Raw genomic sequence first — 25,589 nt, 5'->3', positions numbered from 1 at the left:
CGGACAAACATGGGGCTGTCTCTTTCCCTCCCGTATAAGTCCACGTATTGACAGCAGATGGGAATTCCACAACATCTTCAATTTCACAGTAAGCTATGTAATAATTACAATTACATGGAATTCGCAGTAATGTTAGAGCCATCTTTCCACTAATTTTCACATAATTTGTTTTGGGACAGCAGCGATCAAACAAGAGTTTGTAAACGTTACAGGGGAATTTTGTAATGTTTACAACCTGACAGTATATACGAACTAATTATGGCAAGTAAATGATACGCGGCGTTATGATAGAGTCGTCCTAGCAGCCAAGTTCAGTTTGGTTTTTTTTTTGTAAAGACACCCACATTATTTGAGAGGCATACAGGATTCATCACGGAGTTGGCTTTGCCGCAAGAATAATTTTAATGTCGCGACATTTTTTCTACACACCATGTCGACGCCCACAGCTTTCCTCAGAACGTAGCCCGTAACAGCCCAGCTGTAAAATTAATTCGAGAGATTCCTTGGATGGTGGTGGTGGTGGTCGTTGTGGGATCAGGCGGCGTTAGCCTGGCTGGATATGCCGGCAATTGCTACGCCCAAGCTCCTCCTAATTAGCCAAAGGTAGTGTCCTTTACCACAAGTTTGCCAGCTCCGTCTCTTCAAGGAAGCTCAGGAGAAGGCGTGACACGTCTCTTCGCAGCATCCAATGTCCCCTTGGAAAGACGATGTGGTCCAGAGTGCTCTGCGGGGCTGCCAGCTTTCGAATCCCTGAGAGCATTGCAGTCCGCTCGACATCATGCTCTGGGCAACACATTACGTAGTGGTGTACATCTCCTATCACTGCACATGACGACAACAGAGGCGATCGCGCGAGGCCCACCTTGAATAGCCATGCTGTGGTCTTCGCTGAGCCCATTCGGACGCGGTACAGCAATGTTGCCTCCGATCTTGTAAACCCCTTTGTGACGCAAGGCTGGTGATAGGGATTTTCCAAAGACTTGAAATGTTCGGCCACTGTTCGCCTGAAGTTGTTCCAGTGATTGGGGGAAACTTTAACTGTCGGTTCAAATTGCAGCGCCCTCCGTGCAATCTGATCAGCGGTCTCATTGCCCTTGACGGCAACATGGGATGGAATCCATTGAAACCGCACATTGAAACCCTTGCTGCTAAGTTCTTGCACAAGCCGTAAGGAACGCTGGCAGTCCTTTTTCGTGGGGATCCCACGCTGCAAAAGTTGTAGTGCTGCTTTTGAGTCAGTCAGAATTACAATTTCCTGCGGCTTATACGACTTAAGTTTTCTCAAAGCAGCCGCGATGGCAATGCACTCGGATTCGGTGAAGGACACCACATGATCCAGGCGTCCTGCCCAGGAAACCTGGGTATCAGGAATGATATACGCCGCTGCACTAACCCCTCTGTACGGATCGACTGAGCCATCCGTAAAAATTTGAAGGTGATTGGGATAAGTGTTCTCCAAATGTTCAAGAACCAAAAATCTGGCTGCTTCCACTGGCGTGTTTCGCTTGACTCTCATGTGAGGGACATGTAGCCGACACTGCAGGCTCTCGTCTTGGTGGGATGCGCTCCGCGGCAGTCATGGTTTGTGAAACAAACGATAAGTACCTCGCTGCCCTCCGCCACATCCCTTAAAGGAGCCATGAAGAGAAAACACAAGTTTGGTTCATTCAAAAGATTGCCTCGTTAGAACCATAGAGACCACTTTTAAGTTAAACCTCGCTCAAATAAGCTACATAATTAGGAAAAAAAGGGAATGGCCATCCGACCCACTCGCTCATTTCCCGCAACAGAACCTATGATGTCATACCAGACAGCTCTGCGATTGGCAGAGGGCGGCAAAAGTAAACGCAGATTAGGCAGAGCTTATAAGCTTGCCGAACGAGCTATTTGCGCTTAAATTTAGGGCGCATTCTTTTTGAAGCCCTATAGAATGGTGGGACAAACAGTGGAAGTTATGAAAGCACACGTAAACATAGAAGTACCGATGCGTACTGCTGTTGGTACTGTGCGCACTATGCTTGGTTCAGCTGCACAAGACTGCGGGGCTTTGGAACTGTTTCAGACGACACTGGCCGATTGACGCAAGCGACGATGTCTTACGTGACCGTATTTGTCGAGCGAACACCATGTTTTACGAAACGATTGTCTCCATGAACAGGACAAGACAGGTACAAATACGTTCACAAACCAACCACAGGCAGAAAACGGCTTGTCGCGGTGTGGTGGCGCCATCTAGGTTCACTAACGGTAAACAAGGCCCTGTGATACCATTGCAGAACACGAAATCGCGCGATTTGGCGGGAAAATCGATATTTTAAATTAAATTAATTAATTTCTCAGTGAATAAAGCATCGTTTGCATTCGCGCAAGCGCTGTGGGCACTATAATGCACGAAATCTTTCGAATAACACAAACTTGTGTTTTGTCTTTATGGCTCCTTTAAGGCCTCGTCTATCACGTAGGGGGAGACAACATCCGTTAGTTGCAGTTGTTTTTTAGCGTCACACAGTGCGAGGGCCTTATCCTCACTCGTCTACTTCAAACTTCACGAAACATACGTCACATTCGCGCGACCATTCCAATCTGGGGCCCCTGCACGCGCAGTGGCCGATGCAATAAGTCCAGCATAGTGGCTAGCCTCGGCGAGAATTTACCGTAGAAATTACTTAGGCCAAAAAATGCCTGAAGGTTGGTCACGCTGCTGGCCACAGGTGCATCTCAAATATGCATCTTTTCGTCGGCCGTGCACGGACGTAAATCATTCTTGTTTGTTTCATGGCCTGAGTGCTTCTCTTGCTCTTTCAAATACCGTGTTTATTAAGTGCTCGTAGCACCTGATCGATACGGCGGTACCATTCACCATGATCTTTTCCACCTGATAGAACGTCGTCCAATTAACAGGCCGGGGTATACAGGAATGCCCTGAAATACATGATTTATGACTGCCTGGAATATGGCGGAGGTACTTGCTAGGCCGTACGGTAACAGCCGGAATGTGTGCCGTGCCGGGTGCGCTTTTGTCGTGAGAAGCTCTTGGGCTTCACAGCTCGAGCTGAAGGTGCGCGCCTCCACCACATATAAAACAGTAAATACGGTTGTTCCTACCAGAGACGTAAAAATGTCATCTGGCAGTGGCAGACAGAGCGGTCCACCTCAATGGCTGGATAAACAGTGAGTAATTAGTATCCAAATATCCGGAATACTTTACCACCATCATTCGATACCTCCACGAGAGGCGTCGCGTACCGTTTGTGCCTGACCCGGTACGTGACACCAGACTTTTTTTTTTCTGAAACAATTAGTTCTTCTCTAATCGACTCACCCAATAGACGTGGAACTGGTCTAGCTGTAAAACGAACGGGCTTGCGTGTTCTTTCACCTTGACACCCCTGAAACTCCGATGGCTCCATACCCTCCTTGTTCAAGCTTTTATACGCTTCTCATCCTCAAAGGCTTTTTTGCTGACTGCTTGCACTTCTACCGTTCGTAAAGCGGCGGACAGATGGGTGTCCGTTTTTAACCAACTTGGCCTAAATATCGGCTTTTCTTTGAGATCGAGGTGGCACCTTACAGAAGCGTTTATTTCACTTTTTGTTAACAGATTCTATGACTGTCAATATCTTACAGACTCGGTTACAGGTGCATTTGCCATCCTGCAGTGCTAAGAGACGGAGAATCGTGTCCTTCCGAAGGACAACAATTACAAGATCCGGTATCAAATCTTCCAAGAAGCTTCCGAAAGAACACGTCGCCACGAGTCATTTCAGTTCCCCAGTGAATCCCTAATGATCTCGTTGGACTCTTGATTCAGCCATGTTACGAATCAGCCCGCCGCTGTGCTTTGTGCAACACTCCTCCGCTGTGTGGCGAAGCCTCCACTACGTGCGCCTTTCGAGTAGGCCTCCCTGTCGGTGAGTCACGCTTGCAGCCGACGTATCCAAGCAGGACGCTACGTGTCTGGATCGCTGGCGCCTCGCTATTGGCGTGATTCATATTTTGGGGGTGGCCGACGCAACACTCAGAGACTTGTCCGAAGGACGCGGAAGCCGTTGCGGAGACCTCCTCTCCCCTCTCTCGGACTCAGCGTGCGCCGCTACTACCGACCGCTCACGAACTCTGGAAAGAGTGTTGTGTGTGTCTGTACCGTTCGTGTCGTGTGCACAATCTAGAGGGAACGCTTGTTTGACCGTTCGCGCTTTGGGTATAAATAAGACCCCCCAAGCGCTGTAGTTCATTCCTGTTTGAGCAGTGAATCAATGCTGTCACTCTGCTCGAGTCCTGTAATGTAAGCTCGCCCGTCGGGGCATTGTTCTTTGGCTTCGGCCCATCTATCGCCACGCAGTAAACGATTTAAGTTTGCCTACGGCTTCTGGTCTTCTTCGAGGCAGCAACATTGGCTGGCCGCTCGCTTCACCACGCTACCACGCGCATGTCGGAGGCGACGGAGCTCGGCTCGGGTGCGCCTTCTCGTATGCAACAGCCGATAAAAAAATGGCACCGTTCGGTAACCATAGACCGCCTTGGAGAGAAATGCCTTCTGAGGACTTTCACTGTGTAGTCGTATTTCACCTCCATTGGCGTCTTTGGTAGCAAGAGGATGCGTTGCGGTTACGGCATTCTCCCCAGAGACCGTGACAAAGACTTCCACTTTCGTGGTGCGCGCATTTTGTTTGCCATAGCCTACACTTTGAACCGATCTAGGTACACTAATACGGTCCACCGTCATTGCCATGGTTGCGGTCGCAAACAATGATCATCATCACCATCACCAGCCTATTTACGCCCTCTGCAGGGCAAGGGCTTCTCCCCTTAATCAAGTGGTCTTATAACACGGGAATGCCATTCTCGTCGCCGTATGTTACAACTTCGACGCTGGGTTAGCAATCTTTAAATGCGTTATCAATGGCGGAACGCCCACAGGCATCATGGCCAAGCCTTATTTTATTATCGTGCGGGTGAACCAGTGTGCCCAACACCGCACGTGTACCCCTTACCCTGACCCCAACGTTAAATAAAGTGGCTACTACTACTACTACTACTACTTTTACTACTACTCCGCTGCGCTAGCTTCGCACAGCGGCACATTTCACAAACGATTTCTTTCAACCAATGTAATAGTTTCATCATACGCATCTTTCCCCGCTGTACGCATAACTTAAAATGAGGTTGAATCACGCTTCACACAGCGAGAATGAGCCCGAAAATCCGCATACTTGACGCACTTACAGCCGATTGTAGCGAGCCAACGCTGGTAAGATCGAGCATCCTACCTGTGGCGCCACGACGTCACGACAGCAGCGCGCCCTCTCCAGTAGCAATCCCAAGGAGGTTAAAAAAATTGCAATCCCCACGGCCATATGTCGGGAATTCGGGAAAAGCACTCTGAATAAACGTTATGCATAACCAGCCAAGCAAAGACGTAGACATTTTCTTGCTAAAATCGTAAGTTTTAAAATTTTTGGTGTTTCCTGGATATCACGTCATTTTGCACGCTCAGAATGTATTTTAACCATCTCTACACTCTCCCATTATTCAGCCGGCCAGCCCTCCATGCATTAAGCAAGAATTTGCCGAAATACCCCCACATGCATGGATAAACCCCCGGGCCCCGCCACGTTGCTTCGGCGCAGGTAACCGCGCCTCCAGCTTCAAGTGCCGGCAGCGTAGCCGGCGTGTCTTGGCGCCAATCAGTAGCGCGACGCCAGCGCGACGCCAAGCATGCTAGCGACACCTAGAAGAGCTGAGCAGAGTCGCTTGCGAAGGAAGTTCCGCCCGACGGCAGGAGATGTCGCCGTCATCGAAGACGCGAGAGCCGCTAACAGGGAGAGGGCGAGGGAGCGCGCACTCCCCCACCGGCGTGATCTTATCGATCCTGAACTTGGCGAAAGCCCACGCGTGCACGCGCGCCATGGAGGAAAGAATACTAAGGAGAGGCCCCTAGCATCCCAATGCATTGCGAAAAGTGTGGAGGAAGTTACGTCATTTTTCTTGAGCCCATGGACAATGTTGCTTACTTGTTTACAACTGCGGCGGCCAAATTTGGGCAAATAGAACGGACAAATTTTTAAGGCGCTTGGTATGTGGCTGCCTTGCTACGCTTGCAAACCAGCGCAGTCGCTACGACAAACGTTTTTAGATTAGGCCAGTTTGAAAACTCTGCCGTCGTAGGCGTCTGCGTTCGCCATCCCGCGAGCCTGTTGCTATGACGACGACAAACGCTACTTTTCCAGGCCTAAGAGCTGAAAAATCGTCCTTCTATCTCAAAAACAAAGGCCGTTTTTCGATTGAAACTTTGGGTGAGGGTTAGAATGGGCAAATTGAAGGCGAAGTCAACAGCTTAGAAGATGACATCGCACCGAGGAATTAGCGACGAAGCTGTTTTCGCTTCGAAGCGGGAGGGCAGGGCGACGCCATGTTAGTCAAATCAAACCGGAGACAGCAAAGGATGATGGGATAGAGTGCTGGGCTCCGTGGGCTCAAGTCATGGCGGAACTCGGCTTCACAAATGTGACGTCAGGGCCTCTCCTAACCTTTTCTTTCCTCCATGACGCGCGCGCATCAGCCCTTCTCGTGTTTCACCCCGGCTCTGTTCCGGCGGGCCGGCAAACACCAGAAGCCCCATATCGAGCGAGTGCATCTTTCAATGGGCCCGCCGACGGGAAGGAAGGCGGAAAAACGGTGGCGAGACCAAAGGCCCCACGAGACCAACGGGGGAGTTCGCCCTGCTCATCTCCGTCATGGTGTCCGCCTCCGGTGCCCCTCCACCCATTTTGTTCCAGGCACCCCAAATGCTGGCAACGACACGATGAGCTCGAAATGGGATTGCTTTAGCAGCCGAGGTTGGGCCTAAAGATCCAGTGCACATTTGCTGGAATTAGGCAGTGCACTTGGCATTTAACGAGCCTCACAGTGTGGGAAACACTCGTATGTCTTGATCGTAGTCATCGTTGTTAGTCACCACGCGTCCACTCCTACTAAGTACTCCTTTTGCAACCCCGCGTTCTCTGGCGCAGCAACCTAGTTTCCCACCGTCTTTACTTCTCGTCCCGTCCATTTGCGTGTGATCCGCTTTTGGCATCGTATATAAACGTTACAACATGGAAGATAAACAGAACGATGACGAGTGAAAGGATCTGGATGGTTCATTAAGCACACACATCCCATGCTTATGGGAACTAGACTTTTTGCCCTACCCAGGCCGCTGTTTGAAGGGACGTGAAGGGACACAAGCTGGATTCATTAGGAAGACTCCTTTGCCCGATAACCATGGTGCCAATTTTATCGCGAACTCCAGACAAACAATCCAGATATTAAGGAGAACACTTGAAGCACAGGCGGCTCTACAACTACTTTCCGGAGATTTATCTATGACGTCACAGAATCTTGTTCGTGGGATTGGCGGCTGCTGACGGAAGCCACCGCCAAGAAAACATGACTGGGTGATTGTAGCGGTGCCTATAGTTCCGTTTGACCGTACCCCTTGAATGCTAAGGCCACGTTCTGGCTACCGACGTAAAAGCCATATAGTGATCATGAACGTAAAAAAAAAAAAAAAACGGCGTGTCACGCAGTTCGGTTGGCTGAGACGTGAAGTGACGTCATTCTTTAAAGTTATTGCGACAGTTGCGGCGTCAGTCTGAACACGACCTAACGTGCACTTAACGCACCGATAACATCATATGTTTTTAGTGCTGGCCATTATCCTGCTTAAATTACAGCACTGTAGCGTGAATTTTGAGTTTTTCAATATTTATTGCGGTTTTCTCGGTTCATAAATCGTCTTTCGTGGCTGGAATGGAGTTGAGGGAGATACCAAAAGCTAGTTCCTTCAAACTGAACAAGGTTGTATTTTGTCTTCATGGCCCTTTTGAGACAACAGAGAGTCAGCAAAGCGATTTCCCGTGGCTGTGCGCGATAGTCGACTGGGACAACTGAGCGTGGACGGAACTCCTGAAACTCGCTGTGCGACCGCACACTGCACGAGCTGACCTTGAGCAGGATGTAACACCTGAAAGTGTTCCCCCAGTCTTCTATAGCTGACTAATGCCCCGCTCTTGCAGCGTTCCAGCGGCCGCATTTTTGAGAAGAGCCTTACAGAATACTCACCGGGTTTCGAAGGCGGGCACTAGCTCCAAACGAAACTTTCCCAAACTAGGCCAACCGTGTCTATCGAACGCATTAGAAAACGTGAGGGAACGAAATTATTATATCTGAACAACAACAACAACAACAACAACAAAAAAACTTAAGGGGACCACGAAGACAAAACGCAAGTTTGGTTTAAACAAAATGAGCTTTGACCCAATAACAATGACAATTTCAGCGCTGACTTCTAACACATAAGCTAGGTGCTAACAAAAAATTGCCAAAAAAAGGGAATCGTGAGGAAGTGCGAATGCATTTGTTGCGCCGAGAGTACACGGCGTAGTAATTCTGACATCGCCTTGAGAGGCGCCCAGCCAGCGAACGGTCTAAACTGGAGCAGAGCGAGCAGGAGACTGTAGCGAGAGAGCGCGCGCGAGCCGACCCACGGAGGTCTGGCGGTTTATCGCTGCATATAAAGGGGGGTACGCCGCGCTGAGCGCGCCGAGCCAGGTGGCTGAGAGAGAAGGCGGGCGTGCGAGAGAGAGGGGTGCGCGCGCAGCTGCAGCCAGCGAGGAGAGAGGAAGAGCGAGCGAAGGGGCAGCGAGCGAGCGAGCAGCGCCGTTGCTACCGACGCTGCTCTCCGCTCTGCGCCGTTGCTAGGGAGAGCAGGGCTGCGGACGCCGACGCCGCCGGCGGTGGATGGTTTGGGGTCGCTTATAAAGTGCATCGCACTTAAAACCAATGAAGCAGGGATGCCTGACCCGCTACTTTACGCTGGGTCCGTATGACGTCCCAGAGACCTGCTCGTGCGGTTGACAGCCTCCGACCAGAGCAACCGCAAACGAACAACACAACAAGAATCCGAGGACACCTAAGCACTGCGGTGGGTTGTGAATGCGAAGGCACGAATGTCCAGTAGAACGCCTGATCTTGCCGCTGAAGGCGCTTTGTTTAGCGATCTGACTCAACGCTTTCTAATGGCTTCGATCTGTGTTTGAGACGTTGCGCCGCTGCTTGTTCATGCCGAGCAGCGGGACAGGTTGATGAAGGCATGAGTTGATGGTGAATTTCGCTGTTTTTCCTCAAGTCATCTGCTGGCTGGAACGGCCACCTCTCGCTACAGCCCGCGTCGACAAGGGTCATTTTCGATCTGTTAGGAACGCTGATGCCGGACGCCTGCATTTTCGCTCAAGCTGGCATCGTGAAACGCCTCATGCGCAATGGACCGACTCCCCCCCCCCCCCCCCCCCCCCCAACCGTTATGGACGCCGGACGGAACTATTTTTCCTCGATAGGACATTGAGCGCATTAAAACATGTCTGTGCTACTGTAGTGCTCGTAGCACGAATGCTGACGTGCAGTTAAACACTAAGCCTGTCATTTTTAACGGCTGAGTACTGCTCCAGAGCCGCTACGCATTTTATTCGCAGGTGGAATTTCTATTGCGAGAGCAGTTTCGGACTTCCCAGAAGCTGCTCAAAACTGCTCCGGACGGGCAAATAAAAGATACCAACTGATAGCTCGGTTTTTAGTGTTCCTCCCACTGCTTCACTGCTAACGTCCTATACCGCGAAATTTGAAAGTTTTTAAACACCTTTACCGTTTTTTCTTTTCGTAAAAATCATCTGTCGTGTCTTGGAATCGAGTTCAGTGCCCGAGTTTACCTAAGACTGCTATGATTCTGGCGATAAAAACGGCCACCACCGCCGGGACCGAACCCGTGTCCTTGGAATCAGCGGCACAGTACCTTTGCCGCTGAGCCAGCGCGGCGGGTGCGTGCTCGAAGGGGACAGAAAAACGTAGATGTCGAGGGTGTACGGCGTGAAGTTGGACTCGAACGTGATGCGATCGCTTTCTCCTTAACGTAGTATTGGTAGTATCAAGCGCTGGCCCGCAAATTTCAAATTACGTAAAGTGTGAAAACTGTCACAGTTCTGTGCACAGTAACGTCAAGTGCTCGTACCCTTCAAACTTATGTGTCACCTCATCTTCGCTCGTCATTCACCTTCAAAGAGTAAAATAGTTCAAGATTTTCATCATTTGACGCGTTTAGGAAAAGCGGCGCGATTTGTTCTGTTGGGAGAAAGACACGGTATAGGCAATCAAGTGGACGGAATGCTTACCGCTATCGCCATGGAGAAGAATTTGCCGAGGCACCTCATTGTTTTCTCTCTCACGAGAATGCCGAGAAAACACGTTAGTCTCGCTGATGATAGAGAACAATGCACAAGTACAAGTAGTCTTGTGCATTGTTGTTCGCGCCTCTGATGCGATGTCAGTGCTGAAGAAACGCCTGCAATGGTTTCTTCCCGTGTACCTAACCATGCGCTAACCCTGCCCGTGAAAAAAAAAAAATTGTTCACATTTCCATTTCCTTCGGCTTTGTGCTCGCTTCCTTTGTTTCGCCGTGCCCGCTACGAGGACAAAGCGAGATGCGACATTCCAGCGCGCGTGCAGGTGCGCCGGGTTGACGTCACGATCGCGCGCTCCTGCGCGCGCTTACGATGGTGGCGAGTGGCCCCAGGAGGGAGGAAAAGAGGAACAATGGGGACGACGACAGAGCAGGTCTACTGGACAGACAGGGGGCCGGTGGAGGTTATTTGAGCGGAAGCAAGCGGTCACTGGGGGCAGTCGGCTTGAGATTTTACCACGGGCCAGACGCTGGGAAGTTCGCTTCCGTCCGTCTATCGTGCGTGCGGCCGGTTGTTTTCGTTCATCGTCGCGCTCGTCGCTACTACCGCACTCGTCATGCCTGGTCGCGGCAAGGGAGGAAAGGGCCTCGGCAAGGGTGTCGGGATATGAGGCGGGCTGCGCGGTCGTTGTGTGCTGTGTTTGCAGTGTTGTGTGTTCACCCTTTTCTTTCCAGCTCGGATACACCACGCCACAGCCATCACGGGTGAGTCGTGAGGGTTCTTTGCTCACCAGGCGCGTGTTTTAGGTTCAAGTTGAAGTTTATTCATCATCATTTCAAACATACATCCCTTATCCAGTGATATCTGTGTGCCTTCGCGTTCGCCATGGCAGCTCAGGATGCGCGGCTTCGGCCTTTCACCTTCTACGCTCGACTCCCGAAAGGGGTGACGAACGTGGAGTTAACGAAGATCCTCGTTCAGAAGTTCTCGAGGCAGCAGCTTTCGGGCGTGCAGGATTTTGGAGCGGGCAGGTTTGAAATCTTTTTCAAAAGCAAGAGTGCAGTCGAGCCTTTCCTGAACAACCCTGTCGTCACCGTTCGTGAGCAGGATGTTCGGTTTGACTATCGCGGGTCACAGGCAAAGGCGATCAGGGTGTTGCACTACCCAAACGACCAGCCGGACGAGGCTTTGTGCCGTGCTCTCGGGGCGTTTGGGCAGGTCCGCAGCTGCTCGAAGGAAAGTGGGTCGGGTTTCCTGGGCGTCTCGTCAGGTGTGCGTAGGATGCGCGTGGATATGAGCAGGGCAGTTCCGAACTTGGTAGCTCTAGGCAGTTTCACAGTGCAGTGTGAGTACGAGCGTGTTGTGTGCCTCTGCATCCGCTGTGGCTTTCCCGGCCACTACGCGGCTGCGTGCACGACGCCCAAGTGCAAACGCTGTGATTGGTTTGACCACGAACAGTGCGAGACGGGCCTGCACTAAGTGTGCTGGCGATCACGCTGTCTCGGAGTGCACTTTTCGCTCTTTTGCGATGGTGACTCAGCAGCCGCCGCCTCCCGCGGGAGCGGTTGGCACTTCAGTAGCTCCTGTCCAACAGGATAGCTCTAGCTCCATCCAAGCTAGTGGCGCAGGGAGCATGGAGTCCGAGGGGGACGGCGGGCGTTCCGAAACCCTGCGGGCAGTGCGGGAAGAACAGTTGGCAGCCACCCCTTCAGAACATTCGGTACCTGCTGTTGCTGCGGCGACAGAGGATCAAGCCGAGGAGGTGCTGGTTGAGATGATGCAATCCGTCAAAGAGGCACCCCAATCGGCCAGGAGGAAGACGCCACGCCATGAGAGGAAGTCGCACAACCTCGTGGCAGGCACGGGTGCGAACGACGGCTCAGAAGACGAGCTATCTCGAAGCTCGTGAGACATCCCCAAGGAAAAACGAGCCGCTGTGGACGGCAACGAGTCCTCGGGGGACGAAGGGAGCAGAAGCTCAGAGGAGATGTCTGCTGACTCTTTCTCCTCGGAAAGCGGGGATGCAATTGAGAATCCAGTGAGCCCCGGGTCCAGCTCACAAGGCAGTATATACATCAGTCTGCCAGCGGACTAAACATGAACCAGTGCTCAAACCGATGGCTCTCGAGCTGCGCCGCGCTCCGCGGAGCAGGGACGACGGAAAGCTGACTTGAAGCAGAACCTAGCAAAATGACACTGGCACTCCTACGTCCAGAGAAAAGGACCGTCGTCCAGGGAAAAGGACCGTTGCTCTAAACAAAAAAAACCCCACACCACCCGGGTGACCCTTACCTGAGCAACGTAGTTGGATTATGATGGTTGGATGAGTGTTTTGTGACCCCCCCCCCCCCTCTCCATCTGACAACGGTAGGGTCCGGGGGTGACGCGCTTTAGCGGAAGTACGTCGGCAGGCTCGCGACGGAACGACCAACGCCTCGGCTACGCGCTCGAGTTCGCCCGTCGCCGCGAGTCCCATGGCCGACCAGCTTCCGCACCCCGGAGCCCCGAAAGTAAGCGGCTGCCCGGCGAGGCCGGCTCGACTTCGCCGTGACCTTCCGAAATTGAAACTGCGGGTTCTCATTGCCACTCCTAGGGCTAAGACGTTTGCCTCGTAGAGCATTTCTTGTGCCGCTCCCCGCCGTCGTAATTTGTTTGTTGCCTCGAGTTATCTGCCTCCTCCTGGTTTTTGGCGTCACTTGTAGCCAACGAGTTGAGAGGTTTTTTTTTTTTTTTTTTTTGTCTTGTTTGTAGTAGTTGTCGCTGTCGAGGGTAACGATGCTTGAGGGCATTTCGCGTGTCGTGTACAGCTTGCAGAGCTGCTAGAGTTGTATAGTAGTTGCTGTTGTCGGGGGCAACGATGTTTGTCCCCTAGAGTGTTTTGCGTGTTGCGTACTTGTTATTATTTTTTCGTAGTTGCTATGTTTTTGTGGTCGAAGGTTAAGGCGTAGGCCAAGTCGGATAGAGTGTCTCCGTATTGGCCACACTGTGTATTTGGTTTTTTTGTCGTTGTTACTTTAGTTAGCGCCGTGCGTTAGCCGCCCAGCGCGCACGTGCGCCTATTGTACGGCAGATTAGTGCCTGCGCGCACGAGGCCGATGCTAGTGGGAAGGTTTCTCCTTCTTTTTCTTGTGTCGGGCGTTGCCTTGTAATCTCTTGTTCCTGCAGTAAACATATATAGTTAAAAACGTAGTCGTGCATCTCCGCTGTGATTTCATTCACTGCAGCAATCTCGGCACACGTGAAAACTCACGGGCCGGCCACCCTGCTGAAATATAAATAACTGTTGTCTCGCGCCCTTCTTCATTGGTTTGTGCTAGCGGACATAATTATCGAGGGGAGGGAGCCGTGACACACGGGGCGCGGTCTGCGATGGATCGCCTGGTCACATTTCATGACATCACAACACACTACCGCCTCTCCCGCCGGATCTACCCTCCGGCCGACGAGCAATTGGATAACAACAAAGCGCACATTTGGCGTTTAGTTCAAACAAACACCTTCCCCAACCCAGCTCGTCTGACACACATACACCCAAGTCTTTACCCAACCGCGGCCTGTCGCCTGTGCGGAGATCACGCCACCCTTTCTCACATCATATGGGCATGCTCACAAAATACGTTCCCACTTATCCCCTCTGAGGAGCACTGGGAGGCCGCGCTTCGAAGCTGCGATCTGGACCTTCAGGTCCGGTTAATTGATAGGGCTGTGGCAGTCGCCGGTGAGTGGTGGATGCCACCGGCTACAAGCGCCACCTGAATGGCATGGTCCCAATAAGGTTTTATCTCTCTCTCTCCCTCTTGCCACATACTTGATCACACATTTCTCACTTATCACGCAACATTTGGCCAACGGATGCAGCACGCTGTCAGTACCGTCCTTGCGTGTTCGGTGCTGTGAGTCAGAATGGTCAGAGCGAAGCATAAGCTCACGACAAGCATTTTCACTCACAACCGTGGCCCTGCAGAAAATTGAAATTCGATCCACCGGAGGGGTGGCAGGGCAAAAGGGCGTACTCGTCGTTTCTTTCTAGCGCAGCTAGCATGTTCCGTAAAACGGCAAGAGTCGCGTAATGTGGACGTGTAAGCTTTACAAGCACGCGAACGGCGCGGCCCCCCGAATAAGAGCTTTGAAAAACAGTTTCCCTCCCTCACAAAAACCCTCTGTCAGGAAGAAGAGAGGAGAGAGTTCGAGACGGGAGAACACCATACATAAAAACACAAAGAGTCCGCGTTTCTACCGCTGCGAGCGTATCAGGGAGCTCTCGAGACACGGAGGGCACGATAGTAGCCAACGATAGCGCACGTGCCTTGCTCGAAAGGCTCGCGTCTATTGCTGATTGCTCCCAGTTTCCAGCGTCCACACGAACGCCCGGTGCGTTCTACCAGAGGTGCAGCTGCGCAATTAAAACTCTTCGCGTTGCGAATGGTTGCGTTCCTACATTAATATATTGCGAAACGACATCCAGGTCCGCCGGCGTCATGCGTCTCTCGCAGTTCGCCCTGCTTCTTCTGGTGACGCTGGCGAGCTCCTCGGAGGCCCGCTACTCGCCAAACTGGCAGTCGCTGGACACGAGGCCCATTCCAGACTGGTACGACGACGCCAAGATCGGCATCTTTCTGCACTGGGGCGTCTTCTCGGTCCCCAGCTTCGGCAGCGAGTGGTTCTGGTGGCACTGGCAGGGCGACAAGGACGCCAAGTACTGCGACTTCATGGAACGCAACTACCGACCGGGCTTCACGTACCAGGACTTCGCGCCCCAGTTCAAGGCCGAGTTCTACGACCCGGACCGCTGGGCGGATCTGTTCGCCAAGGCGGGAGCACGCTACGTGGTGCTGACCAGTAAGCACCACGAGGGATTTACGATGTGGCCCTCCAGTGTGTCGTGGAATTGGAACGCGGGCGACGTGGGACCCCACAGAGACCTGGTAGGGGACCTTGCGCGAGCTATCCAGAAGAAGGGAGGAATCCGCTTCGGCCTGTATCATTCGCTCTACGAGTGGTTCAACCCGCTCTACCTCGCCGATAAGGCGTCGGGGTTCGCGACCAACGACTTCGTCACCCGCAAGACGTTGCCCGAGCTGGTTGAAATTGTGGAAAAGTGAGTACACATATTAACGTTGGTGACGACTCTTTTACAAGCAGGAGTGTTTGTTCTGTCATAAGAATTCAGGAATTCTTTATTTCCTTGAGATGCAAAGCTTCAAGGTTAAATCTCTGAACAAATAATCCCTAATGTTGTTCTGGTTCATTTTCCTGAATATTAATATCGGGAAAACCTTTCGAATTTGCCGAAAAAACTTTTGCACCAATTTCGCCGCCATGTCTTTGAGCAAGCAGGGAGCTTGTTTCTGCTTTTCTTATGCTTTGCGCAGTTCTACAGTTAAAAGACTGAAGCACAGGCATTCTACTGAAAGAAAACTTTGAACGTTGGCCGCCGAAACGTACTGCGCTTGAAATCACCATCAGAACAACATATTTTTCGACGTGTCTTAGTTCGGGGTTTGTGACCTCAGCTTCGTATTGTTGCGTTTTAAGGATGAAAAGAGCCGAAGGTGATGGGAAAGACGAAGGATAATTTTTTTAGAAAACGAACTTGTGCCTCTGCTATTAAAACGACGGAGCCACGCAAATCGTGCACTCACGTGAGGCGCCACACTGACGAATCAGCGTTCTCCAGTGCGTGCCGTTCCTCTGTCTCTTTCCCAGCTGAATGGCTTCTGCCCTCCCTTCTTAAATAAGGGCTTTACTACAACTACTACCACGTGCCAATGCGGCGGCCACACTGAAAGAGCCTTTCGTTGTTGTTGTCGTCGTCGTCGCCATCGTCTTTGTGGCTCAGCTCTATAGTAGACTCTCTCGCTAGGGTTCTAATATCACCAAACAACTGCGCTTGTAGGGCTTAAATAAGTAGAGTTCTCATGCTCTCATGCGGTTTTAATCGAAAGGCCCGAAATTAATGTTGCGCTACCATTCCTCGGGAATGATGGCTCAAACGTTAAGTAGCCGGCTTAGTACCTACGTTTTAATGGCGAGTTCGTTTCGAGTAAAGTAAACTAAGTATATAACCCAAGAGATTGAGACAGTTTAGGCCAGAGAAGTTTCGCGTACAACACTGCGTACGTCTTTACTATTCGAGCGGGTGGCGTGACACGAGGAAATGGTAGCGTGTCTGTAGACAAAGCGGAGAAACTCTCGGTAAGATATGCAAGGCAAATTTCGACATTGCACCAAATTACTACGTAAAAATAACAACAAGGAATGACATCTAAATAAATTCAAAATTCGGAGGACAATTAAATGAAGAAGCAAACTCTATGCGTGAAAAAACATACTGTAGAGAAAGAAAACCACTTCCTAATATGCCGTAATTTACGCCCAAAAAGTCAATTCCGGATATTTGCATATATAGCTTCAAACATATCCTTACATGAGGAGGATAAGAAAAATTTTCATGCAAAATGCTAGCTTGCATTTTTTTTTCGTAGTATGTAGCTAGATAGGCAGGCCTCCCACTTGGAATGTGTGACGCCAAGCACGTTTCTATTCTTTTTGTTATTTTAACTCCGACTAACGTAATGCTCTCCGCCCTGTAACCGTGGAACTGCCTGAACTGCCGAAACAGGACTGGGGATACACCGGCAGCGTAGCTCTCTAGAGGCTAACAATGTAACGTCACATATTACGGCTGCTTTTATGTCACGCAGGGTAGGGGCGCTATGTGTCTCCATAAAACCCCGCCAGGCCACCTTTCAAGATATAATGACGCTTTATCTAACCACGCTTGAAATTTATTCACGCAATAAACGGCGGTGTTCATGCCGTTACATGCGCAATGTTAGAAAGAAAACTCTTTTTTTATTGACCCCCCTTCCCCTCCCTCCTCCGCGATGGCGTGGTTGCGGTTTGAGCTGAACCCTAGTTTTTTTTAAATCAAGGGCCGCGTTTTAAGTGGAAGCGTAACGTTACTGGGAACATATATGTGCACGACGTTTTCGGCCAATAGCCATGGGGGTTTGGGTTACTGGGCAGCGCTCCGTCGTACCTTGTTTCACACGCTAGCTCTGTCTTGGGCAGTTCACGCCACAACCCTTTCCATGTAAACCATCAAAGCAGTTAGCCCGTGCTAGCGGAAACAGCGGTGATACCGGAAATGCCCTGATAGTGCGTTATGCACGACGCAACAGTGAGTTTGGCATTTACTGTGACACCGCCGGCCAGGTAGGCACGGCCTAAAGCCCATTGGAAATGAACAGCTGTTTACGCTAATGGGCCACCTAAATTTTCTTTATCAGATTAAATGTACAATGACTAAGATAACATTTACATAACCTCAGAAGGTCTACAAAGACTCAAGTCTTTTTACCGGGAAATTTGCTAGTACAGTATAAAACCTCCTCGTTAATTCGAACAGCAAAGGGACGCCATCTCAGTTCGAAGTAATGAAAGGTCGAACCTAGGAAAGGGAACGATAGAAACAGTACACTGCGATCTGGAAGCAGTAGGCCTGTCGACAATTTGATCCTTGAAAAGTTCCGTGATTGCAGTATGTTTTTTGCCTTTTAAGACGACAGCCAGCACTTCTTGCTCCGACCACTGCCCCTTATTCAAAAACTAAACAAAGGACGACCGGCATTTCGTCAGGCAATCACTTCCGTGTGGACGTCCGCCCTCGTGCTTCGTACGCTTCCTCCATGTCGTCACTGGCAGCGACAGGTTTTGCGCTTCTGACCGGAGAGATGACGCCCTCATCTCCCACAACACAAAACACCACTGTACTTGCGTCCACAATGACGTAGTCCCCAAAGAATACGTTCTCCACAACGACCGCCATTGGAATTCCAGTTTGTTTTTACCCGATTTTACTTTTTTCTCTGTTCTTTTTCACGTTTTGTAGGCGGAGATTATTCGTGTCTGTAGGCAGCGGATGCCTTTCTCTGGCCGTTTGTCCGGAGCCAGTGCGGTGGCACGTAATTCGAATTATCTGTAGTGGGACCTACTCGCGCTCGAATTAACGGGCTTGTTTATACATTGGCTTTTATGGCGGCTTGAGCGGACTAAACTGTATAGTTCGAATTATCCAGAAATTCAAATTATTGAAGTTTGAATGAACGAGCTTTCACTGTATAAACTAAGTTCTTGTATAGTCCGCAAGCAGCAATTGAAAATTGGACACCTCGGCATTTGGTGCTGTAGACAGGCGACAATGTTATGAAGATTGCTAGATAAGGTCTATCAATTCATTTTCCGCGTGTATCGCAGGTATCAGCCGGAGATCATCTGGTCGGACGGCGACTGGGAGGCACCCGACACCTACTGGAACAGCACGCACTTCCTCGCCTGGCTGTACAACGACAGCCCCGTCCGCTCTACGGTCCTGGTGAACGACCGCTGGGGGAAGGGCACTCCCTGCAAGCACGGCGACTTCTACAACTGCAAGGACCACTACAACCCGGGCGTGCTTATCGACCACAAGTGGGAGAACGCCATGACCGTGGACAAAGACTCGTGGGGGTACCGGAGGAACGTCCGGCTCGCCGACTACCACACCATCGAGGAACTGCTCGCGGAACTGGCGTCGACCGTGAGCTGCAACGGAAACTTCCTCCTCAACGTGGGACCCACCAGCGACGGTATTATCCTGCCTGCGTTCGAGGAGCGCCTCACGCAGATGGGCACGTGGCTCGGGGTCAACGGCGAAGCTATCTACGGCTCTAGACCCTGGAAGTACCAGAACGACAGCGTCACTCCTGGAGTGTGGTACACGTCCAAGGAAGACGCTGTCTACGTCGTGGTACTTCGCTGGCCCAAGAATGATAAGCTCTTCCTGGGGTCGCTCAGGCTCGGCGAAGGGGCGAGGGTCACAATGCTGGGTTTGGGCGACTGCGATCTCACTCCTGTCCCCGGTGTCGGCTCAAACGAGAGGCGGGGCACCGGCGGTACTGTGATAACATTTCCACTGCTTACGCCTGACTTACTACCCACGCCTTGGGCCTGGGTGCTCAAGGTCGAAGGTGCGCTCTAAGGCACGCGAGTGAACGTTCATCGTTGCGCGCGTGTACCTCAAGCGTGTTATGCACACAAACGAGTAATTTTACACAAACGTTTATATTACTGGCATCGAAAGTAATTGTTGTGTTCCAGCGATTTTTTTATCAATTCTAGCGTAAACGAGCAACAATCATGTTCCCTAGCACACCTCCGCCCTAGTACACAGTTCTTGAATATTTCAACGAATTTGGTTTCATTCTACTTGACGCATAATAAAAGAGAAATCAAGATTTCTTGTATTCTGGATTTCTGTCTGCGTACAAGCTGCTGTTAACGTTAATATTTCGCCGGAAAGTGTACATATTTTCAGGCACGATATTTTAAAAAAATTATCAAGTTGCTTATTTATTCTAAAGATTATCAATCTCCTCCTTCCAGGAATCAGAAGAAATATCAGTATTCATAAAAAAACTTTGCTCTTAAGAAGTTTGCATGAGTAACGACTAAGCTCGTGAATACATAATCCAGGCCATTCTACTGTAGCCACGGAATGAGAATCTTGATGAGGTTGCGACTCAATGAGGCAGAAAATTCCGAAATTTCACACCTATGGGCACAAAGAAGGATAACATATATCTGTCGGAAACCTTTCTTAAGCCCGCTAAGTTATAGAATTGTTTTCGTGTCTACCCACGGATATCTAAAATAATCAGTTTATTGAAAATTTTCATCCCATTTGTTCAGTATAATAATCTCTGGTCTCGTGGCATCATATCGCTTGGTCAAAAAAAAAAAAAAAAAAAAAACGCCGTGCGCAGAGACAGGAAATTTGTAGAATGAATTCCAGTTTTGATGTAAAAGGTCAGCAAGACAACACTTTTTTTATTGTAATTTCACCGATGATGATATACGCAGTTAAAGCGGCGCATTGAAGTAAGGTACTTTAATACAAAAGAGAGCTAGATGTGTTTTTACAAATACCTCAATGTCTTTTTAGTTTTTTTAGTTGTCTTGTAGTCTTAAATAGTCCTACGCATTTCCAAACGTAAATTCAGGATAATTTTTCATATGATACCTACATTAGGCGGGACTGACTAGAAATGTATCGACACAAACATCTACTAGCTTTTGAGCCGGCAGAGCTACGGAATTCTTTTGAGTCTAAATAGAGATGTCTAAAATATTCAGTTCTCGCATCGCCTGCTCTACGAATGAGCGACCCGACAGCACAGGGATCCAAACACCCAAGGCGAGACTCGCGACAACTAGTGTGCACAAAGCTGTCGTGTACGAACACAGTATGCGGTGACCCTAGCACGTTGCACCAATTTCCAACACGCGTTTTTGCCGCGTCCGATGCTTCACACGGTTCTATTTCCCATGCGACAGTGCGAGTAAAACCTTGTTGATTATTTTGGTTGGTTTGTTTAGCGAAGAAACCCTTCACTCTCCGGCACACAGCGGTGTTGGCGCACGATGCAGGAGGCTAGAGTTGACGGAATAAACACGATGAAAGAAACTGTATTTACCGGTTACATGTACAAAAAAAAGGCGGAACCGTTAAAGGGACCCTGCAACACTTCTTTCAACTTTTTTCAAAATTTAGAATGCCTGCAGAACGTATTCAACCAACACATCCCGTATTTAGATTAGAGAGTCACAAAGTACCTCAGCAAGAAATTACTGTTGTATGCACATCAGACAACTTGAAAACTCGCTCAAAAACTTTATCTCTCATTTTCAGTCCTTGACGTTCTTCAACCGCTGGAATTAGGTCATTACAGCGGCGTAGGGGCTATCCCTTCAACTGCAGCAATGAATGCATTTGATAAAGGAAACCACAAAAGCAGAGCAGAAACGGAAGGTGTATCTGCCGCGACGAGCAACGCAATGCCGCTAAATGCTGGAGATAACTATAGCTTTCGCAGTGCTTCCAGACGCAAAGGAAATAGTGAACATGTTTCTCCGGAGTCCCTTTAATGAGGCTACGGACTACCCAGCGAAGCTGTTAGTTTACGTTGGGTTGCACACATTCACGAAAAGAAAAACTGGCCAGCCTTGCAGTAAGTCACGCAAGGGAATCGTAGCGAAGCTGCAGGATTGCTTTTTACGTGAGCACTAAAGGACACATCACCAAGCATTCGTAGAAGTTTGAAATTGTTTATTAACGTGTTCCGTCATCGCTTTGCAATGTGCTAGTAGCACCACCAAGCATTCGCAGTAGTTTTAAATTGTTTATTAACATGTTCCGTCGTCGCTTTGCAATGTGCTATAGTAGTACTCATCGTCATATTTATCGATATCATCGTGTTCCTCACGGCAACCAAAACGCGGAGTGGGCAAGTGTTCCGCAAGCTCATCGGCGCCATTGTAGACTTGCACCATGCAGCTCCTGCGCTCGTCGAATCGAGGGAGCGGGACGTGCACATCCAACCTCGGCAATGCCGCGAGACACGCGCTCACGAGCGCTCGGCATTTTCTTGGTATTTTTATCGCGTAACGCGCGACAAATTACGGCCAGATGCAACAGCTCCGCTGTTAGAACACAACTGGCCGGGAGGCAGTCCGAAGGAGGCCACGAAATAGATACGTCTTGCCGCAGCGTAATCTGCTGCGGCAAGATTTAGGAAAAAAAAAAAAAAAACGTGTCAGAAGTGGGATTCGAACCCACGGCCACTTTCGCGGACCAGAATTCTCGATCCCTTATCAAGGGCAAGGGAGAGGCTTGAGTCTGGCGCCTTAGACCGCTCGGCCATTCTGACTTTTTTTTTTTTTTTTCGTTATTACCCCGGCCATTCTGACAGCTGACGTTCGAGAGGTAATAAGCGTACAAATCAATGCCAAACACTAGCCACTTTTCTGTAAACGGTCGCATTCTGTTCGCGGACATTTCCTCGCTCGAGTATAACCCCCCCCCCCCCCCCCCCCACTTTTAAGCTATAGGTGAATAAATAGCTTTGCTGTAAATGTATGAAAAACTTCAGAGGGAGTTATAAAACTTATTAAATTAAAATTAAAATTCCCACTGCAATAGCTATGTTATGCAGCTACTCCTGGGCGCCGTGCGCGAGTGAACCTTCCCCGCTGGAGAACCACTTTCCCCTTTCTACCCCCCCCCCCCCCCCCCCCACACACACACACACACATTTCTCGCTTTACGCAGTGGATTTACAGCTGTTTGCTTAAATACGAACTTCTCTAAAATGTTTACAGAAAATCCTCGAGGGCTTGTTCTCTTCGCACACTTTTTTCCACAGCGATGTGGAAGCGTAGGTGCGCACTATTTCATAATGTATTTTGCTAAGGTTGGTTTGCGGCTCGATAAAGGGTTTGTTTTTTGATGCGTAAGTGTCGTTTGGCTCATTTGCGAAAAAAAGAAAATCCTGCAGAAATTCAGAGAATTGTCTACTAATGCGTAGCATTCTTGCGCCGCTTGGCTCTTGAGTGTGGGTTTTTTACAGCCATTTTTTTTTTTTGTTTTTCTAAAACCTGTCCGACCAATTATCTCTACTTACGGAAATTTAACGATTATATAGGTAAAACGTTTGCGAAATCTGCGTTATTGTGGAAATGCCGGGCGTTACACGGTTCGCCGTTTTCCGTATTTTTTTAATAATTTTCTTATTTTGTGAGTTTTTCAAAATTACCCACTTTTTCCAATTATCTCCACTTACGCTACTATAATGACTACACGTGGAACGTCCGCTCAATTTGCAATATTGTGGGAATGCAGGGCATTGTACGGCTTGCGGATGTACGGTTTTTCATATCTTTTATATATATATTTTTTAATTTCATTCGACGCTATTATTACAGGTGAAACTTTCGCGAAATATACATTCTTGTGGAAATGCAGGACGTTACACGGTCCTGGCTAGGGGGTACTCGGCAAAGAATGCTACGCATTAAAAAAAGCAGTTTCGTCAAATATGCGTCGTGAAAATCCGTGACTGACCTGAGCCTGTCACAAAAACTTCCATTGGCTGCGTGTAGCCTACGACTCCTCATCAAAGGTCCCATTGACTGCGAAGGACGAACAACACACCCACTCTTTGCCTGTCTATTCCCACCATCAGTATCGCCCGTAAATCACGAAGGGCGCGCCAGTAGTCCCTATTTTGCGAGCGAAAAGGTATAATGATTACGAACCGTGAAATCACGTTCCCAGAAAACGACTATCCCAAAAAGAATAGCTAGGGGAGCTATTTATAAACTGCTCCCCGCCACATTCTCTCTTTCTCTCTCTTTCTTCTCAAGATCAGATAAAGGGAAACTCAGAGGGAGGCAACGTATTTTCGCCTCTAGTTAAAAAGGAGGCATGAAGACAAAATACACCTTTATTCACTTTGAAAGACCTAGCCTTTGGTAACTCACTCAGCTCCAGTCAAGCCACTAAATGCGCTCTTGAACCGCAACAACGCGCAAGAATACTAAAATCTTTCAAATTTCGCTCTGCGGGTACGTAATATGGGCACGAGTGAAGTAATATAAGCCACCACTTAATACACAGGCTGCGTTCCATTCGCGGACAGCTTGGTAGACACGTTACGAAGCAGTATAATTACCCGTCTAAGGCAGCAGAACTGGAACGGCGCAGCGGTCACCAACGCAGACGACAACTTTGTAGCAGGCATGTTGAGAAACGCAAACCGCAGGTTTCGTAAATAATATTACCGTTATTATTACAAACATTATGGGATTTAATAACTAAACAAAAGCATCTTCACCACTGATAAATTATACTTAACATTTCAATAAAACATCAATTTGTCACAACATTAGTACACAAAAAGGTGGCGCTGGCGTCACTTATTAGTTTAGACCGGAAGGTAGCCTGCACCTTTGCCGACTTCGATGCTGTGTCTTCGAAGCAGCCTCTGTTGACTGCTTCGTTCGAATTGGAACGGTGCTTAACAATGCGGACTGTCCGCGAAGACGGCAACGAAGCCGTCTAAAGGGGAAATTGGAACGCACCCTAAGTAATCAGAGTGTTAACTGTCATTAGCCTTCATTTCACACGGTGACACGGAACCCCAGGCCCCACCACAATCTAACAGACATGTACCTTGGCGGTAGCTTAGGTCGGCGACAGCCAATGGACCTCTCCCTGTATGTAAACAACGTGACGTCACGAAGCGCACGTGCGCGACGGGTGGCGCCTGCTCGCGGCGGCAAAGTGCGGTGGCGGTTGGCAGAACGCGCCTGCTGCGACGGCCCGGCCTGGCCGCGCGGCGCCCGAAAGGAACGATGTGCCGTTGGTTCGGGCCGTCACTGGCCGCCCACATTGCAGGTGGGGGTCTAGCTATCCTAGCTGCGCCCGTCGCACCTCCATGTAGCTTTCCGCATCTACAACCTCCGCAACAGTTTCGTTTACCGTACGGTGAACTGAAGGGCGACGCTTTCGGATAATCTGTGCGCGACAGCCTAAACGAGTCATTCTGAAGGTTGGTGCTGTTGCGACGCATTCCAATTAATGTTTTTTTTTTATGATTCTTTGTGTTCGGACACATGCCAAGAAAGCTAATTCATTGTTGATTTTGAGGTCTGCTTAAGCTAAGCGCGGTGCCTCAGGCAGTGTACGTATACGCTCCCTGTTCTTGGTCTCTCTGCGTCGCCCGGAGACAGTGGCGTGCACACGATTTCATGCCGAGGGGAAAAAGCAAAGGTAAAGCATGAAAGGAATAAAAAGTAAAATAAGCAGCAACGAAACAAAAATATGAAGAGCAACAGCCAAAAATTATTCCAATAAAAATATTGCGATGATGTCGTTCTCTACGTGATTGACCGATTGTTTTGTTACCTTTTCCCCCAGTGAAATCGCGAAACGGTTCATCGTCATTGTGTGAGTAACATAGCAGCCACATATGGTTAGTGCGCATAGCTTGCGACAGTGTACTGAAATAATTTTCGGTAGTCATTATTTCATGATAGTTAAAGTTCGTGTCCTTGCACGCCCGCTGAATACGAAAGCGTCGGGAGACCGCAACAAAAGAATACATTCACTGAGTCTGTTCGCTTAGGGCAAACACATGATTTTTCGAGTTTTTTCGAGTCGCGTGAGCGGCCCATCTCGCGCCGAAGGCACGATGGTACATGTGAGCGCGGTAAGCATCTCTGTTTTGCCGCATCCTCAAGGCAGAATGTAATTGGTCAAGGTAAAAATTTATTGCACTTACAAGCAATGAATTTCGTTCGTCTTGAACAGATCTCCCCATAAGACCAAACTTGTCGTTGTCGATCTGGCGGCAGGCGGCTATCGCGATCCCTCGTCGAAACATTTATTTCGTGTCGCCTAAACAGGATAGGCATTCATTGTGTTTTTAATACAGTTCTCTACCTCCTCAAAACATGACAATATTTCGCAGCAAGAAAATTCCCGTGTGC

The 25,589-nt window shown here is 49.6% G+C and overlaps 2 protein-coding genes and 1 non-coding gene across 3 annotated transcripts in view; 1 reads left to right on the top strand and 2 right to left on the bottom strand.

The window, feature by feature from the left end:
* The window catches only part of Ia-2 (tyrosine phosphatase IA-2), a gene marked incomplete in the record, with an annotated part of 628,737 nt that overhangs the window by 482,889 nt on the left and 120,259 nt on the right, over window positions 1–25,589 (bottom strand).
* LOC144169370 (alpha-L-fucosidase-like) lies at window positions 14,481–19,504 on the top strand. The gene is made up of 2 exons (XM_077698485.1): window positions 14,481–15,315; window positions 18,477–19,504. The coding sequence occupies exons 1-2, from the start codon at window positions 14,696–14,698 to the stop codon at window positions 19,237–19,239; spliced, it is 1,383 nt and encodes a 460-aa protein (XP_077554611.1). The 5' UTR covers window positions 14,481–14,695; the 3' UTR covers window positions 19,240–19,504.
* On the bottom strand, window positions 21,852–21,967 carry Trnal-caa (transfer RNA leucine (anticodon CAA)). The gene is made up of 2 exons: window positions 21,930–21,967; window positions 21,852–21,897 (listed from the first exon to the last, which is right to left on the bottom strand). It is a non-coding gene; the product is annotated as a tRNA-Leu (tRNA).

The sequence above is a fragment of the Haemaphysalis longicornis genome, unplaced genomic scaffold (assembly GCF_048455015.1).
Source record: "Haemaphysalis longicornis isolate Haplotype H1 unplaced genomic scaffold, Haemaphysalis longicornis Haplotype H1 scaffold_2, whole genome shotgun sequence".
NCBI lineage: Eukaryota > Metazoa > Arthropoda > Arachnida > Ixodida > Ixodidae > Haemaphysalis > Haemaphysalis longicornis.
This window is presented reverse-complemented; position numbering and strand designations above follow the sequence as displayed.